The sequence below is a fragment of the Erpetoichthys calabaricus genome, chromosome 14 (genome assembly GCF_900747795.2).
Source record: "Erpetoichthys calabaricus chromosome 14, fErpCal1.3, whole genome shotgun sequence".
Taxonomy (NCBI): domain Eukaryota; kingdom Metazoa; phylum Chordata; class Cladistia; order Polypteriformes; family Polypteridae; genus Erpetoichthys; species Erpetoichthys calabaricus.
In genome coordinates this window covers 21,287,084-21,303,060 of record NC_041407.2, presented here as the reverse complement: position 1 = coordinate 21,303,060, position 15,977 = coordinate 21,287,084, and the positions used below count along the sequence as shown (strand labels likewise).

Below are 15,977 nucleotides of genomic sequence, written 5' to 3'. Positions count from 1 at the left end.
CTAATTAGATTCCCCTTGATATGGACTGTTGTTCCTTTTTCAGTTTATTGAATGAATGGCAGTTTTGTGATGTTACCCCACACATTAGCTCCAGTTCACACTCTGTTGTAATGGAGATTAATAGTTTAGATTTTATGACCCCTTTGCCCAGGAAGAAAGCCTGGACTGGAAGGCAGGATGGACAAGCTAATTTCTGATATATCCTTTCTTTCTTGTTTGCATGAAATTGGAGAACTGGGGGTTGGGTTGTGCCTGAGCTGTTTCATCGGTGAAAGCTGCACCCCCACAATGGCCCAGGAGGTGGGTCAGTTGTTATAGAATCACAGTAAGTGGAGACTTCCATGTTGCTCTTGCTCCTTCTATCATTTTCCACCCTGAGGAGTGGTCTCTCCACCATTCCATCCATGGTGGTGGCCAGGCCATTCCTCTCTCTTCATTCAAAGCCATGCAGTGGCAAAGACCAAGTCAGACCAGACACTGATCGGCATACTAAGACAGAGAGCCACTTGGTAGTAAGCATATGGAGGCAAGATAAGCTGCTAGTTATGCTGTCTTATTTTACCAACACTCATTGTAGTCTGCTATGTTGGGCATATCCATATTACTAACCGAGAATGGTAAACGGGATGGCATGGACGCAGGGACACGGCGATGGGACCATGAGACGTACTGCGCAGGCGTGTACAGCACGCGTCTCATAAACCGCACGCGAAGTCTTATCCACCGCGCACGAAGGAGTCACGGCCCAAAAACAAAAGAGCTCAACTGACGTGAATAAGTAATGAAGCAACAACGCGCCCATGGCTAACGACTACAGACACAGCCACACAAATAAGAGGACTCTGCGCTGCAGCCCAGATTCAGACGGAAGAGGCTACGGAGGCCCCACGGGTCCCTAAAGTACGGAAGGCGCAGGCTTCACCGCCATATTGTGAGTGGCACTACTGCGGAGTGAAGTAAACGCGCGTCTGAAACTGCGGAAGCAAAGCAGGCACGGGTTCAAAACGAACGAGCTCGACTAACGGATATACAAACAATGTATTTCAAGATACCCAACGCAGGGGGTAGGCGAGCCCCCTTGTTAACTATAACACATGAATTAATGTGTAATTCTCTCTCTTGTCTGTTCTAGTATTCCATTGATATACAGTAAAAGATAGTATAACATATAAGGGCTATAGCAGGGATTTGGGGGAATTTTGTTTAAGCCTAAATGATAGAGTATAAACAGGAGAATAGGGTCACCCTTGAACCCTACCTCAACAAAGCAGACTGTTACGAGATTCGTGAAATTCTTACGGAAATGTGTTAATCAATATGCAACAGGGCACCACTTCCTAGCGCTGTAATTAGTGAGCGTTAGATTCCTCATGGCGGCACGGTGGCACAGTGGTGGCGCTGCTGACTCGCAGTTAGGAGACCTGGGTTCGCTTCCCGGGTCCTCCCTGTGTGGAGTTTGCATGTTCTCCCCGTGTCTGCGTGGGTTTCCTCCTGGGGCTCAGTTTTCCTCCCACAGTCCAAAGACATGCAGATTATGTGCATTGGTGATCCTAAGTTGTCCCTAGTGTGTACTTGGTGGTGTGGGTGTGCCCTGCGGTGGGCTGGCGCCCTGCCCAGAGATTTGTTCCTGCCTTGCACCCTGTGCTGGCTGAGATTGGCTCCAGCAGACCCCCATGACCCTGTGTTAGGATATCGGATTGGATAATGGATGGATGGATAGATTCCACACTTAAGTGCTATGATGGGTTAATCACCAATGTCACCAAAATAAGCCACTGGTTGAGACTCACTAGATCAAGATGGTGTCACAGATTAGAAATTATTGAGCTTTGTAAGTAATGATCAAACCTTCTTTGGTTATGAACTGTTATATCTACTATTTCATTATGAACTGCAGTTTCAGTTTAACCAGTAACCCCTTCAGCCACCTAAATCATAAAACCCATCTACGTGCCGGAGAAGGAGATGCTACAACGATCACCTAAACAGGGCGCACAAAGCAGGGCCACTCATTAGACCTTTGTTCCTAGGAGTGGTCTTGAACTTCAATACCAGGCTCCTTGCTTTTGCTTTCTATTTCTACAATGATAAACAAGAATAGCGTGTTTGGCAAAGTAAGCACTCTGACAAAGACCAGAGTCACGCACACTTATCTGAACCTGAGGATTACTTTACTATCATCCATAGCACCTGTAAACAAATCAAACTATCAGGAGCAATGTTTCTTAACATTATATCACGTGAAGCATTTGAGGCAGAGCACTGCCCTTTGAAACAACACTAGGCAGCATTTTGGTTTGTGTTAACAGCTCATAACAACATTGTTTTTAAGAAATAAAGCAGGTAACGTCATGTTGTAATAGCTGAACTGTTACACAGGGGCTTGGCGAGAATACAGGCTATGGGCAGATTTCGTGGCAGATGAAATTTAAAGTAAGGAAATATAATGTTTTACATGTTGGAAGTACAAAAGTTAGATTTAAATACACAATGGGATGTCTGAAACTTGAAAGTATACTTTATGAAAAGGGTCTAAGAGTTATAGTTGACTCATGACTACCTACATTAAGATGGTGTAGAGAAGTGGCCAAGAAGGCTAACAGAATTTTTAGTTATTAGCTCAATTGTAGAGTGTACAGTGGTTCCCAAACTCGGTCCTGAGGATCCCCTGTGGCTACAGGTTTTTAGGATTTCTCTCCTCAGGCTCTACATTCATTATTTATTCTGCTTATTCACATCACTAAACATCTTCTGTCACTTAACAATTGTCATATTACTATTTCCTTTCTTTCTTTTTATTAATTTGAGAACAGGCAGGTGAAGTGACTTGCTCATGTTCACACAGTGTCTTTGGTGGGATTTGAACCCACAATTTCAGGACCTCAAACCTTCACCACTAAACCACACTGCCTGCCTTTCAATTTGGTAAGTTTTTTGACTCGTATTTCTGACCCGACATGCAAAGAGTGATACTCTGTCTGTTTGGCATATGGGTTTAAGAAAAAAAAAAACACTGAACATACGATGTAACCTTTACATTGTGTGGTGGATGGCCAGGACGCCCCTATAATGGAAGGACCAGGGAAGAGAGCATATTCGGGGCATTACCTCCTCCAGAACACTAGAGGGCAGCCACCCTGGCTTGCAGTGGGGCCAAAGGTTTAGAGCATGGAAGCTCCATCCTGCTGGGGCCCGTGTCCACCACGAGGGGGTGCCTGGACGATTGTGGAGGTCTTGGTTGCAGCTCTTCTGCCACACCAGGATGTGCTGCCAGAATTAGGTCATGGAGTACGTGGTGTACTTCCGGGTGCCCTATAAAAGGGGGCTTCCCCACTACAAATAAACTTGGGCTGTGCTGGACTTGTGTTTCTGTGGCTGTTGTGTCTGAGGTTTGGGGAGCTGTACACCCCCTGGTGGTCCATACGTGGCATCCCAGATGGGACCTCCTGGCCATCTGCTGGGAGGAGACCCATTTTAAAAAAAATTTCTTGTGGGCCAACACAGACGCACAGCACAGAACATGAGAACAGCGCAGCAGTATGCACTGAGCTGCTGAGGCACAGAAACACCACCCGCATACCTGCGATGGGGAGAAGACAGCACAGGCATGGTCTGAAGATGGCAAGGGGCCAGATGAATGCCGTTATTGAAGGCAAGGAAGCCAGATTCGGGTGGAAGAGGACGAAGCTTGCCAGAGGAGGAGTGGAGGCAGAATGATGAAGAGGGAGAAAAACAGACGAAGTGCTTGATACTGTGTACTGTGCTGCATTTGTGGGGAAATATAAAGAAAGCGTTTCTCACTATAAATAAACGTGTGCTGTGCAACACTTGTCCCTGTGTCTGATGTGCTTGGGGCAGCTGGTGGTCCACAGGAGCTATTCTGTTGGCAGCTGCAATGGATGGTGAACTACATGATCATAATGCTCACATCTTCATATCATATCCAGATCTGAACTGTATCCCACAGCCTAATACAGGCTCTTCCTTCTGTGCTCTGGATGGTTATGTACTTTAGGACTATGTTGTGTGTTCTGATTTTGTGGCCTAACGTCTATGTGTTGAGCCCTGTTTGCTAAGCTGTTTGCTCTTAGGCCGGCAGCGCACTATGTGACAACTGTACTTGATGGGTCTCGTCACTTTGATTCATTGAACAACATGTTTTTTTCGAAAGCTTGGCTTCCTGAAAAAGTGGTGATTATGATCGACCGCTTCCAGCTGAACATAAATATGATTTCAGATTGACTGTATCATGTAGGAATTTGGAAAAACATTACATTAACTTTAATTGAATTTGTTGTGTTTAATCACATCAAAAAAGCTGACGCATTGCATTAGTCTAACTGAGCTAAAAATATTCTGCTACCAGGGACATTCTTAGGCATACGCAAACTACACATCTGCGTAGGGCCCCGACCATGAGGGAGGCCCCCGGTCTGGAACCGACCGTGGGCCTGGGGCCCCTGTCATGCCCCTGGTACTGCAGCCGTCTGTGCCAGTCCCAGGAAATTCAGTTCAGCGTATCTCTTAGTTTTATTAACAATGGTAATTTATTATCCAAATTGCAATCTTCACCTAAATCCCTAATAATATTGTCACGCCGTCGTAACTTTGCCAAATGCACTATAGCAAATGTTAATTTTAGAGATTCGTTTCGGATTCATTCAGAGAGATCCCCATAAAATCATGAAATATCCCAATATTACCGGCCTTCACCAGATCCAGAACAAAATCAATATTTTACCACTCTGCATACACACAAGCGTACATGTAGGCCTACTGGTCATCTAAGGCCTTTTCTGGACGTTTTATTAGAACACCTTCCTGAGCTCTTGGGGGGGGGGGGCTCTGCCCCCCCAACCTCCCCCATCCAGGGCCTGCACATTTCTGAATCACGTAGGGCCCCCGAACTGCTAAGAATGGCCCTGTTGCTACTAAACTTCATTTGTACTCTGCACTATACTTTTTATACTTTTGTTTCAGTATTACTGTCTGCGGGCGGCACGGTGGCGCAGTGGGTAGCGCTGCTGCCTCGCAGTTGGGAGACCTAGGTTCGCTTCCCGGGTCCTCCCTGCGTGGAGTTTGCATGTTCTCCCCGTGTCTGCGTGGGTTTCCTCTGGGCGCTCCGGTTTCCTCCCACAGTCCAAAGACATGCAGGTTAGGTGGATTGGTGCTTGGTGTGTGGGTGTGTTTGTGTGTGTCCTGCGGTGGGTTGGCACCCTGCCCGGGATTGGTTCCTGCCCTGTGTTGGCTGGGATTGGCTCCAGCAGACCCCCGTGACCCTGTGTTCGGATTCAGCGGGTTGGAGGATGGATGGATGGATGGATTACTGTCTGCTAGTTTGCAGTAACTTCCTAGTTTTTCAATTACAAAATGCAAATGTGTTCCATAGTTCTATACTCACCTGTGACTCGCAGGCGTATTTCCTTCTTCTCGATGCCTGCATTGCATGCCACTATGCAGGTATAAGTGCCCTCATCGAAGATGTGGGTGTTACTCAGGCGTAGCGACAGATCCCCTCTCTCTTTCCAGAAGGAAGTGGCAAATTGTACTCGAGATTCTCCTGAATTCGGTGCATTTTCGATATCATACTGTAGAAGTAGAACGTCTGTAGAGTCTGTGAAGCCTTTTTTCTTCCATATTACCTTGCTCACTTCAATGTTACCATTAAAACGGATTGTGCAGTTCAGTACAGTGTCCTTGCCAAAAGTGCCATCCACTTCAGAGGCGCACTCCAAAACAGCGAAACCTGCAAACAAGATTAACAGCATGCTTTAGGTTTAATAAAGACACAGATTACAAAACAATTCTGAAACCCACTTAATCCAATCCTAGGTCACGTTAGAGCTTAGCCTGCCAGCAGTTGGCACAAAGCAGAAACCAACCCAGGGTAGGGCACAAGTTGATCACAGAACTTATTCATGCTCTCAACCATACTCACACCAGGCCAATTTGGAATCACCACTTCACCTAACACAAACATCTTTGAAGATGTAGTAGGAAAATTGAGAACATTAAAGATAACCATCACCACATACAAAATGATTGGGCATTTAATTTAAACCCGGGATTCTGGATTGGCCCCTAAAGACACAGGTGCAATTTTAAAAAAATAGCAAAATGTACCATTTTACAACAAAGCATTGTGTCCACAAGAGCCACACTAAAAGCTAATGATATATATAAAGTACTCTGTGTCAAGTGCTATATGAAAGAAGTAACACTGGTATTTTGATTCTGGCAGCATTTAACCTTCAACAAATTACCAGCATGGGTGAAATGTTCAACTGACCTGGGCCTCTGGACACATTATATCTCTCTATTATAAAAGGAAATCCTGGGACGAGACTTTCTTGGAGATGAATCTCAACTCCCGTGAGAAATAATTTCAGGTCCCACAAGACAAGACTTTTTGCCAAGAGATTTTGACAAGTCCCACCACGGTCCAATCACTTCTCATTCGTGCAAATGCTTTTGTCAGACAGTTCCTGCGCTCTCAGCTCCAAGTGGGGTCGGAAATAAAAGACAAAGAGTAGAAGACAAAGTTGAACGCCGTAAAGAGGTTCAAAAACGTTGGTGCGCAGAGCAGGTTAGAGATTATGAATGTACTAAAATTCGAAAGTCTCAAAAAACTGATAGTGAAGATCACATTAGCGCTAACAAATAGAAATGATTACTCGGTGAAATAACGGAACAGCGAAAAGAGATAGAATATATGGACATAGGTGACATGACAGAAGTATGTAGATATTGTTCGGCTTTAAACTTTAAGTTGTAGACTTGTAGATCATCTAATTCGTGTTACCATCAGGGAAAAATAGTGTTTCTTCCCAATGCAGAGGCCTATCCGCGAGAATTAAAAGCTTTGTTGTTTAGTGAAAGTGAAATCCACGTACACGAGCAACAGAGACGTAAAGTGGCTGGAGCGTAGTGCAGACCAGGGGGTTGGCGAGTGTGGAAGATGAATGTTCTCTTCGTTCCCTTGTACTAATCCTTGTCTAAGGAGTTAAGCAGAAGTAAGCTTTAAAAACATGCTTTGCTGAGCAAACAGAAAAAATATTTGTCAAAAGGACTCAAGGTCTAAGCATTCCACACTGAGACTGCCTTATCACTTTTCCCTTAGTTTACATCTGAACACCATAACAAGGAGCCAAGGAATCAAGTTGCACAAGGAGCATTGAAGGGGCTCAAGGATTGTGTATAATAAAGTGTTGACTGTTGCATTTTCATAATGAATATTAAATCACGCATTCTAGGGGTATAAAAACTTTCCCCCACCCAAAAAACAGTTGTTCAGACGCTGTCATGTAATATTGATTGCCTGCTTTTCTGAAACCTGCTCACTGTGACGATGTGAAAATAAAGCTGCTATATGATCACACCTGCTGTCTTGTCTAAGTGATCGTCCACACGAGCAAAACCCCCGAGTATTAGTAATTAATCATGGCCAAGCGTCTGCTTCATTTTACGTGTCCACCATATGTGACAATAAATATGAGCTATCCCCTCAGGGATTAATCTTCTTCTTCTTTCGGCTGCTCCCGTTAGGGGTTGCCACAGCGGATCATCTTCTTCCATATCTTTCTGTTCTCTGCATCTTGTTCTGTTACACCCATCACCTGCATGTCCTCTCTCACCACATCCATAAACCTTTGCTTAGGCCTTCCTCTTTTCCTCTTCCCTGGCAGCTCTATCCTTAGCATCCTTCTCCCAATATACCCAGCATCTCTCCTCTGCACATGTCTAAACCAACACAATCTCGCCTCTCTGACTTTGTCTCCCAACCGTCCAACTTGAGCTGACCCTCTAATGTCCTCATTTCTAATCCTGTCCATCCTCGTCACACCCAATGCAAATCTTAGCATCTTTACATCTGCCACCTCCAGCTCTGTCTCCTGCATTCTGGTCAGTGCCACCATCGCCAACCCATATAACATAGCTGGTCTCACTACCGTCCTGTAGACCTTCCCTTTCAATCTTGCTGATATCCGTATGTCACAAATCACTTCTGACACTCTTCTCCATCCATTCCACCCTGCCTGCACTCTCTTTTTCACTTCTCTTCCACAATCCCCATTACTCTGTAGTGTTGATCCCAAGTATTTAAACTCATCCACCTTCACCAACTCTACTCCCTGCATCCTCACCATTCCTCTGACCTCCCTCTCCTTCACACACATATATTCTGTCTTGTTCCTACTGACCTTCATTCCTCTCTTCTGTAGAGTGTATCTCCACCTCTCCAGGGTCTCCTCAACCTGCTCCCTACTATCGCTACAGATCACAGTTAATCCCTCAGGGATTAATACAGCATACAAAATACCAAAGTAAACTGATCACACTACATTTGTTATTAGTGCATAGCCTTGCATTTTTAAAAATGGCAACACTGTTGTCAATTTGCATATTGCCATTAAGTTCACAACACCAATCTATGATCAATGTTAAACACTTTTTGAAGTTAAAAAAATCAAACAGGAAATAGTAAAAAAAAAAGAAAAAAAAAAGAAAAGAAAAAACAGCAAAAGTTAAAACGATGGAAAGATTTTTTTTCTATAGCTGATGGAGACGGCGTTTTTCAGAATGTGATAAGAAAAGGACAGTGCTTTCAAGTAGTTAAAGTAACTTTTGTTTTCAGATACTGTCAGTCATGCACGCCTCAGGACCACCTTCCTAGCCCTGGTGAAGTGAGTACATCCTCCTCCAGGACAAGAGGGGTCATTAATGTTTATATTACCTTCTTTGTCCTCCTCTGCTGCCAGGAAAAGACACCCAATGAGGATGCCTAACTCCGCTCATATGCCCAGAGAAGGCTCCACCCCCTCCAGTTCCAGTCCTATAATGCCAGTTCACTCCTGCAGATTCACTCTATACAACAGCATCCGTAAGATAAGACCATATCTGACGGAGTATGCGGCACAACTCCTTTGTTCTTGTCACATCTAGACTATTAAAACTCTCTGCTGGCAGGAGTATCAGGAATAAACGGCATGTGCTATCAGGCGGCTACCGATGATTTAAAATGCAGTGGCACATCTTGTGTTCAACCAGCTGAGGCAGGCACATCACTTCTCTTTTCAGATCACCACTTTATGTATTAAGTTCGAATCCCTGATGCTTGCCTACAAAGTAGACAACGTGTTAGCACCTACATATATGGAGACACTTGTGCAGTACTATGCTCCTTCTCGGCCCCTCATGTCTACTAATGAACAGCATCTGGTGATGCCACCTTTGCACAGCATCAAATCTCAATCCAGACTCTTCATATTGTGAAGGATGGCCGGCTTCGTACTCCGGCCCTCACCCCCAGGCCGCCAGGAGGAGCTCTCCCGACAGCATGGACAGACCCCGAATTCCAGCAGGGCCTCATGGACTATGTAGTTTTTATACACAGCCCTGCTGGATACCCTGGGGACCACTGGGAGTCGCTGTCGGGAGGCCCGTAGACTCATATATGCCCTATAACCTGGAAGTGCGTCATAATCCCGGGACAGGAAGAAACGACGTGCTTCCGGGGTGAAGATAAGGACTGTTTACCCTGACCCGGAAGGAATAAGGACTTGTGGACTGTTGGGCTTTCCCAGAGTCCTTTTATACTCCCTGACCCGGAGGTGTTCCTGCCCAATACACTGAGGTGAGCTGGGAGGTAGGGTGGCTAAGTGTCTGTGAGCGGAGGATTTGTGATTATTGTAGAGAGTTGATTTAATGTATGAGTAGTGTGGAGTGGAGGGTGCTTTGTGCACGTGATTGCAAAATAAAGAAGTCTTGTGCTTTTACCTGGTGTTTGGAGTGGTACCTGAGGGTTCAAGAGGTGGACACACGCGTCTACTGCTACAATGTGTAGCTCCTAACTGATGGAATGCGCTCCCAACATCCAAACGAAATTCTGACCCTGTCAATGTGGTAAATCAGCGTTTGAAGACATTTGTTGGTGAATTTCTGTCTAACTGAGCTATTAGGTTTTGGTAACCTGGGAATCATAACTCGCTTGTGTTTTGTTCTGAGCTCTTCAGTTGTGTGTTACACTTGTTCCCAGACAGTCCCCCAGGCTGATGTTTACTTCATTATGTTGACCTCCTTGGTAAGTCACTTTGGATAAAAGCATCTGCTAAACAAATAAACGAGTAAATGTACTATGACCCTGCCCTCTATGAAGTGCTTTAACTTGTGGGGTCATTCAAAATGTAAGCGAGATGCTGGCCCAGAGTGTAAATCGCTGTTGGCTCTTTATTTACTTTGTCAATTTGGTTCAGGTCAGATGCTGCGGTAGAGCGGTTTGCACAGATCAGAGACACTTACCTGAGCTTCTTCCTGCTAGTGTGACTACTGTCATTAGTATAAAGGTGAACTTAATGCAGGTGGCCATGTTTGTCTCTTCCTTGTACCAGCACACTGCAAAGAGAACAGGAAGAAATTGATTAAGAAAGGCTAACTAGTCTGGCATTAGAGCACACCTGCATTTTCCCAGCATTCTCTTTGACATCTGTTACTCAGGATACAGATGCCCACCATTGCTCCCTTCTATTGTATTCACTTCTGATAAAAAATGCTGGTCCTTTCACAAGATTTTGACAATTTCTGTGGCTTCCCCATTAGAAATTCAAGCGCCATTATCTAAGACTGAGGTTTGTCCTTTGTAGTTTACAGCACCATAATGAAAGCCGGTGGTATGGAGGATTATGGTGATCAGTTTTCAGTACCGGCAACCAGTGAGTTGGGGGTCAATGGAGCAGAATGGAAAACCAAGTTGAGAGCCAATTCACATGTAAGAGTGTTGGCAGTTATCATTAAAAAATAGCACTTACTAACCATTACACTTTGCTTCTTCCTTGAGCTTCTCCAAACATTCTCTTTCCACTATTTAACGTGATCATGTCTCTTTTTTTCTGTCCGGAACACCACCCTGTTTTCAGCCCTCTGTCCACCCTATTGGTTACTGGTGCTATTTGTGTAGCCTGTCAATCACTTCTGCCGCATCCTTCATTTGCATAAAACATGCTGTCTGCGCAGCCAAGAGCATGTAAGTTAGCATAAAATTAATAAATATTATCAGATAAAAAACAAGCATCGTCTAATATTCTTTTTTCTAATAACATCACGAAATTTCAAACAAAACTGTCAAGGCAATTTTGAGATTCTGGTCCTTAATTTTTCTATTGTTGCAGGGGATTTGCCCCTAATTATTGACATATCGAAATGACCTTTCGTAGCACCCTGCCAAATTTCTGCTTTTTAACTAAACAGAAAGTAGTGTGTTTGTTGATGAGTTAGTAAGTGACTCAGTCAGTGAGTCAGTCATTTCTGCATTATACAGGTCAAATCCTGTTATAAAGAATACCGAAATTTTCAGAATAACGAATACTTTAAGATGACTCGGACAAACGTTCATACAGCATTATGTTAAACATACAGTATCATGTAAATTTCAGTATAACAATCATTTTCTTGATCAAAAACGGCTGCCGAAGATATGTTATAAAAAATGCTTAATGCTGCGCCTACACTTTCAAAGAGTCTCGGGAAACCTGGAACATGCCGACTATTTTTTGTTAGACTAAAAGATAGTGATAGTCTGTTGTGGAATTTCTGGTCTCCGGCAGTCATTGAAGCGCAGTGAGAGTGTAGGCGTGACATCATACACATAGCCGAATTCTGAGTCAGTGCTCCACCGAGTGTCCGTGTGGGTAGTTGTGTCGTGTGTGGATTCTGAACTGTTTGAGGTTCATTGCACTTCTCAAAGTCTTTTTTGCGATGAACAAAAAAAAAAAGTGAGAAACAGCGTCAAGTTTATGCTGAAAGAAAAATTAACAAATTTGATTCCGGAATGAACAAAAATGATGTGGTGAAAGCATTTAGAATTGCGGCTTCAACACTGTCAACAATATTGGTGGACTGGAAAAAAAAAAAATAGAAGGCAAAGTTAAAGATTTAGCGTTGGGACCTAAATGAAAAAAATAATTAGAAGCAGTTTTGTATCTCTTGTGGCAAGTGGCTGGGGGTGGTACCCAGCTGTGACACCCAGAAGGACCGGAGGCGGGATTACGCCTCCTCCAGACCACAAGGGGGCAACCGCCCTGGTGGCTTTGGGGACCACGGGAACCGAGCTTAGAAGCTCAACCCTATAAGGGCCTGTGGTCACCGCCTGGGGTGCACCCAGATGCCCAAGGAGCCCTGGCCCTCAGCACTTCCGCCACACCCGGAAGTGCTGGGGGGGAAGAAGACCAGGGACACCGGGAGTGCTTCTGGGTACACAACCGGCACTTCTGCCACACCAGGGAGTGCCGGCCGGCGCTCACTGGTAGGCACCTGGAGCATGTCCGGGCGATTATAAAAGGGGCCGCCTCCCTCCATTTGATGGCTGGAGTTGGGTGGAAGAGGACGGAGCTCGGAAGAGAGGAGTGGAGGCGGTCAGAGAGAGAAAGGCATTGAGGAAAAGGCCTGGACAGAGGGTGATTGGTGAGGGAGCACTGGGTTGTGTGTGCACTTGTAAATATAGAAAATATAAATAAACGTGTGTTGGTTGGTGAACCATCGGTGTCCGCCTATCTGTGTCAGGGCCGTATTCCGCACTCTATAAAAAAAAAAAGTTTCATCTAATGTCTCATTTCTGAATAAAATATTTTTTGCAGTTTAAGCAGTGTTGTTTGTTTTATGCAGGTATTTTCAAGCTGGGGTCACAGAGCCAGAAAGGCAAGTCCAGGTTGGGTGTTAAGTCTTCTAAACATCACGCAATAAGCATGTTACGCAGTAAGACGCCGCAGAACAGCTACAGAGCTGTCCTTGCACTGCTGCCGTTAGAGATGGCAAATTGCCGGTGACCCCAGTTCACAATAGTATACATATTTCCTCATAGTCGTTATAACGAAATTTCCATTACGATGAAATATTTTTATGGTCCCATGAATTTTGTTACAACGGGATTCCACCCGTATATATACACCGATGTGTGGTGTAAAAGTCCAAGAAGGTATCGCTTAAGCTTCATAATATACTAGTGAGGCCTCACCTGGAGTACTTTCTGCAGTTTTGGTCTCAAGGCTACAAAAGAGACATAGAAGTGCTGGAAAATTTCCAGAGAAGTGCAACTAAGTAGATTTGAGGACTAAGAGGTATCAGTTATGAGTAAAGATTGAAGTAGTAGAGCCTTTTAAGTTTAAGTAAAAGCAGATTAAAAGGTGACATGACTGAATTTATTTTAAAATTAAGAAAGGATTTAGTCCAGTGGATCGAAATTGTCACTTTAAGATGGGTTCAACAAGAACACAAGGACAAAGTTGGAAACTTGTTAAGGGTAAATTTCACACAAATATTAGGAACTTGTTCTTCACACGGAGAACCAACTGATACATGGAATAAGTGACCAAGTAATGTGGAGGAGACAGGACATTATGGACCTTCAGAACTCGACTTGATATTAATTTGGAGAAGTCAGGTGGATTAACTGGTGAGCTTTACTGGGCTGAATGGCCTGTTTTCATCAAAATCTTTCCGACATTATAAAGTGACAACTCATTCTGCCACTTCAAACTATGACAGCGGCCAGAGTCTTATTATTAGCAAGTGTTCTGTAACATCTGAATGTCTGGCAGCACCTCTGTTCTGAGACATGACTATTTTAAAAGCTTGTTAAGTACGGGCACCTACATGCTACATGACAACCTATGAAGTCCCTGGGGCTATATTTAATATATATTCAATTGGTTTAAGAACACGAGGGATGAATCATTTATGACTGTAGCACATTTTTATATGATGTTGGACAGACAGAGGAGCATAAAGGTGGAACAGAACAAGCAAAAGTCCCCTTTCGAAGTTGTAGTGAGTATTAGTAGAAAGGAGCTGGGAGTGTGCGTTGACTGTTTAAAACACCAAGCAACTGCAGCACTGTAGAAGCCATTGTAATATCCACATCTTAACAATCTCTGCTACTTTGCATTTCAAACTTTGGTCCAGACTAAGCAGGCCTATAAATCATTCCATTGTGAAAAAAGGGCAAGACGAGGAGGATTAAACACAAAGGAAGAGCCAAGTATTAAAAATATAAAATGATAGTTTTGTTTAATATTCTTTCTCTTGAAGCAGCACTCCAAAATGTCAGTTCTGCATCTGTAGAAGATTCCCCTTCACCATGTGTGATCCAATTGAAGCCAATATATTGCTTTTCATTAGCACAAGTTGAGCATTCCTAATCTGAAATGCCTGGGACCAGAAGTATTTCAGATATTTTACGGTTTTTGGAATATTTGCATATACACAATTTTATATCTTGGGGATGGGACCCAACTCTAAATACAAAATTTATTTATGTTTTAAATACAGTACATCTTATACACATAGCCTGAAGGTAATTTTATACAATACCTTGTGGACCACTAGGGTGCGTACAGCCACCCTAACCTGACACAGACAGGCAGGACATAAGTTTCACCACACAGCACACGTTTATTTGTCCATGTGGGAAAGTGTTTTTTCTCTGCCCCCCAGAGCACCATACAGAAAGCACCTAACACAGTCCAGCACAAAAGCCTCTCCGTTTTCTTCTTCGCCTCCATTACTGTCACTGCAAGCTTCGTCCACCTTCTCCCGACTCTGGCTCCTCGAATGGAGTGAGGCGGCTCCTTTTATTCTACTCGCTCCAGGTGGCTCATCAGTATTACCTGGAATCACTCCCAGGTGTGGTGGAAATCCATTGTAGGTCTCTGCAGGTCCCCCATTGGACACAACAGGGGACTGTGCCAAACTCCAAGTCCCAGCACGCCCTGCAGGAATCTGTGGTGCCACAAATGCCCAGGAGGGCTGCCCTTTAGCCTCCCAGGGGAGATACTGCCTCGGAGATGCTCTCTACCCTGGTCCTTCCAACCAGCTGGTGTCCCAGCCGGGTAATGGCCAAGGCCGCCCATCACAACCTTTAATAATTTTGTCCATGAAACAAAGTTTGTGCACAGTAGCACCAGCAGAACACCTGTACCAGCTGCTAAACAGCTGCAACAAACAAAGGTTGGCCTTCAGTCTCTACTTTCAAAACTGTGTTTTGATTAAAAGGTTACTGTACACAGAAAACAAGCAAAAAACGCAGTGAGTAATACACGTAGGTCTGGCGGTGAAGACGGCCGATGATAAACTGGCAGCACTGGAGGCTATGTTCCTTCTAAGCTGCACAAGCATATGCAGTGGAGGTTAATTAGCATTCCATTTATGATCATCCAGTGGATATAGTTTGTAAAATTTTTATTAGATTGTAATGGCTAATAAAAGCCCAGGGACATATTTCTTTAAGTTTCCTTTTTCTCAGTATTTTAGTGGGAAACAGTGCCAGTGCAGAACAGAGAGGTGCTGGGCATCAACACTCTTGCTACGTGGCAGAATGGAAATGTGGGTGTGATTGGGTGTGCTCTCAGTTCTGTGATGGCTACTGTAAGGTGAGGGTTTCTCTTTTGGTTTCTTGTAGTGTTTCACTTAATTGTAATAATTTTTGCTTAAGTATTTAATTGGAAATATATTTTGTGTTTCAGGGTGTCCAAGTACTGAGACCCTTTTCACGGTTTATGTTACGGGTATTTGGTTTAAAACTTTGTTTCTTTAGAATGATGTTTCAGTTCTGTGATATCCACTGTAAGGGTGTCCACGTACTGAGACCCTTTTTCACATTTTATGTTATAGCCAGTAAAATAAACTCAGAGGAGAGAAGGACAAAAAATTGTGTGGCCTCTGACATATATCCAAAATAAAATAAAAAAAAAAACCCACACAGAAAGGGGTGCCTAAAGTGAAGGTTACGGAGGCAGGTGAGGCTCGTGAAAAGTCGAAAAACTAATAATGATAACATAAAATTAATGTGTCCACTGGTCTGTACTATACATTTGTTTTCTGTATGATTCCATGAATTTTGATCATTTTTATAGTCAAAATTGCTGAATTGGCGCATTTCCTATTCAAATACAGGGGAGAAACACGAGGTGCAGCAGCGATGAGCCTCA

At 44.0% G+C, this 15,977-nt stretch overlaps 1 protein-coding gene across 1 annotated transcript in view; it reads right to left on the bottom strand.

The window, feature by feature from the left end:
* LOC114664522 (CD276 antigen-like) overlaps nucleotides 1-15,977 on the bottom strand; it is a 32,757-nt gene that overhangs the window by 9,527 nt on the left and 7,253 nt on the right. Inside the window, exons 2-3 of the mRNA XM_028818667.2 lie at nucleotides 10,300-10,392; nucleotides 5,402-5,746 (exon numbers count right to left, since the gene is read on the bottom strand). Of these exons, the coding sequence (XP_028674500.1) occupies nucleotides 5,402-5,746; nucleotides 10,300-10,366 (412 nt within the window). The 5' untranslated portion in view covers nucleotides 10,367-10,392. The remainder of the gene's footprint in view (nucleotides 1-5,401; nucleotides 5,747-10,299; nucleotides 10,393-15,977) is intronic.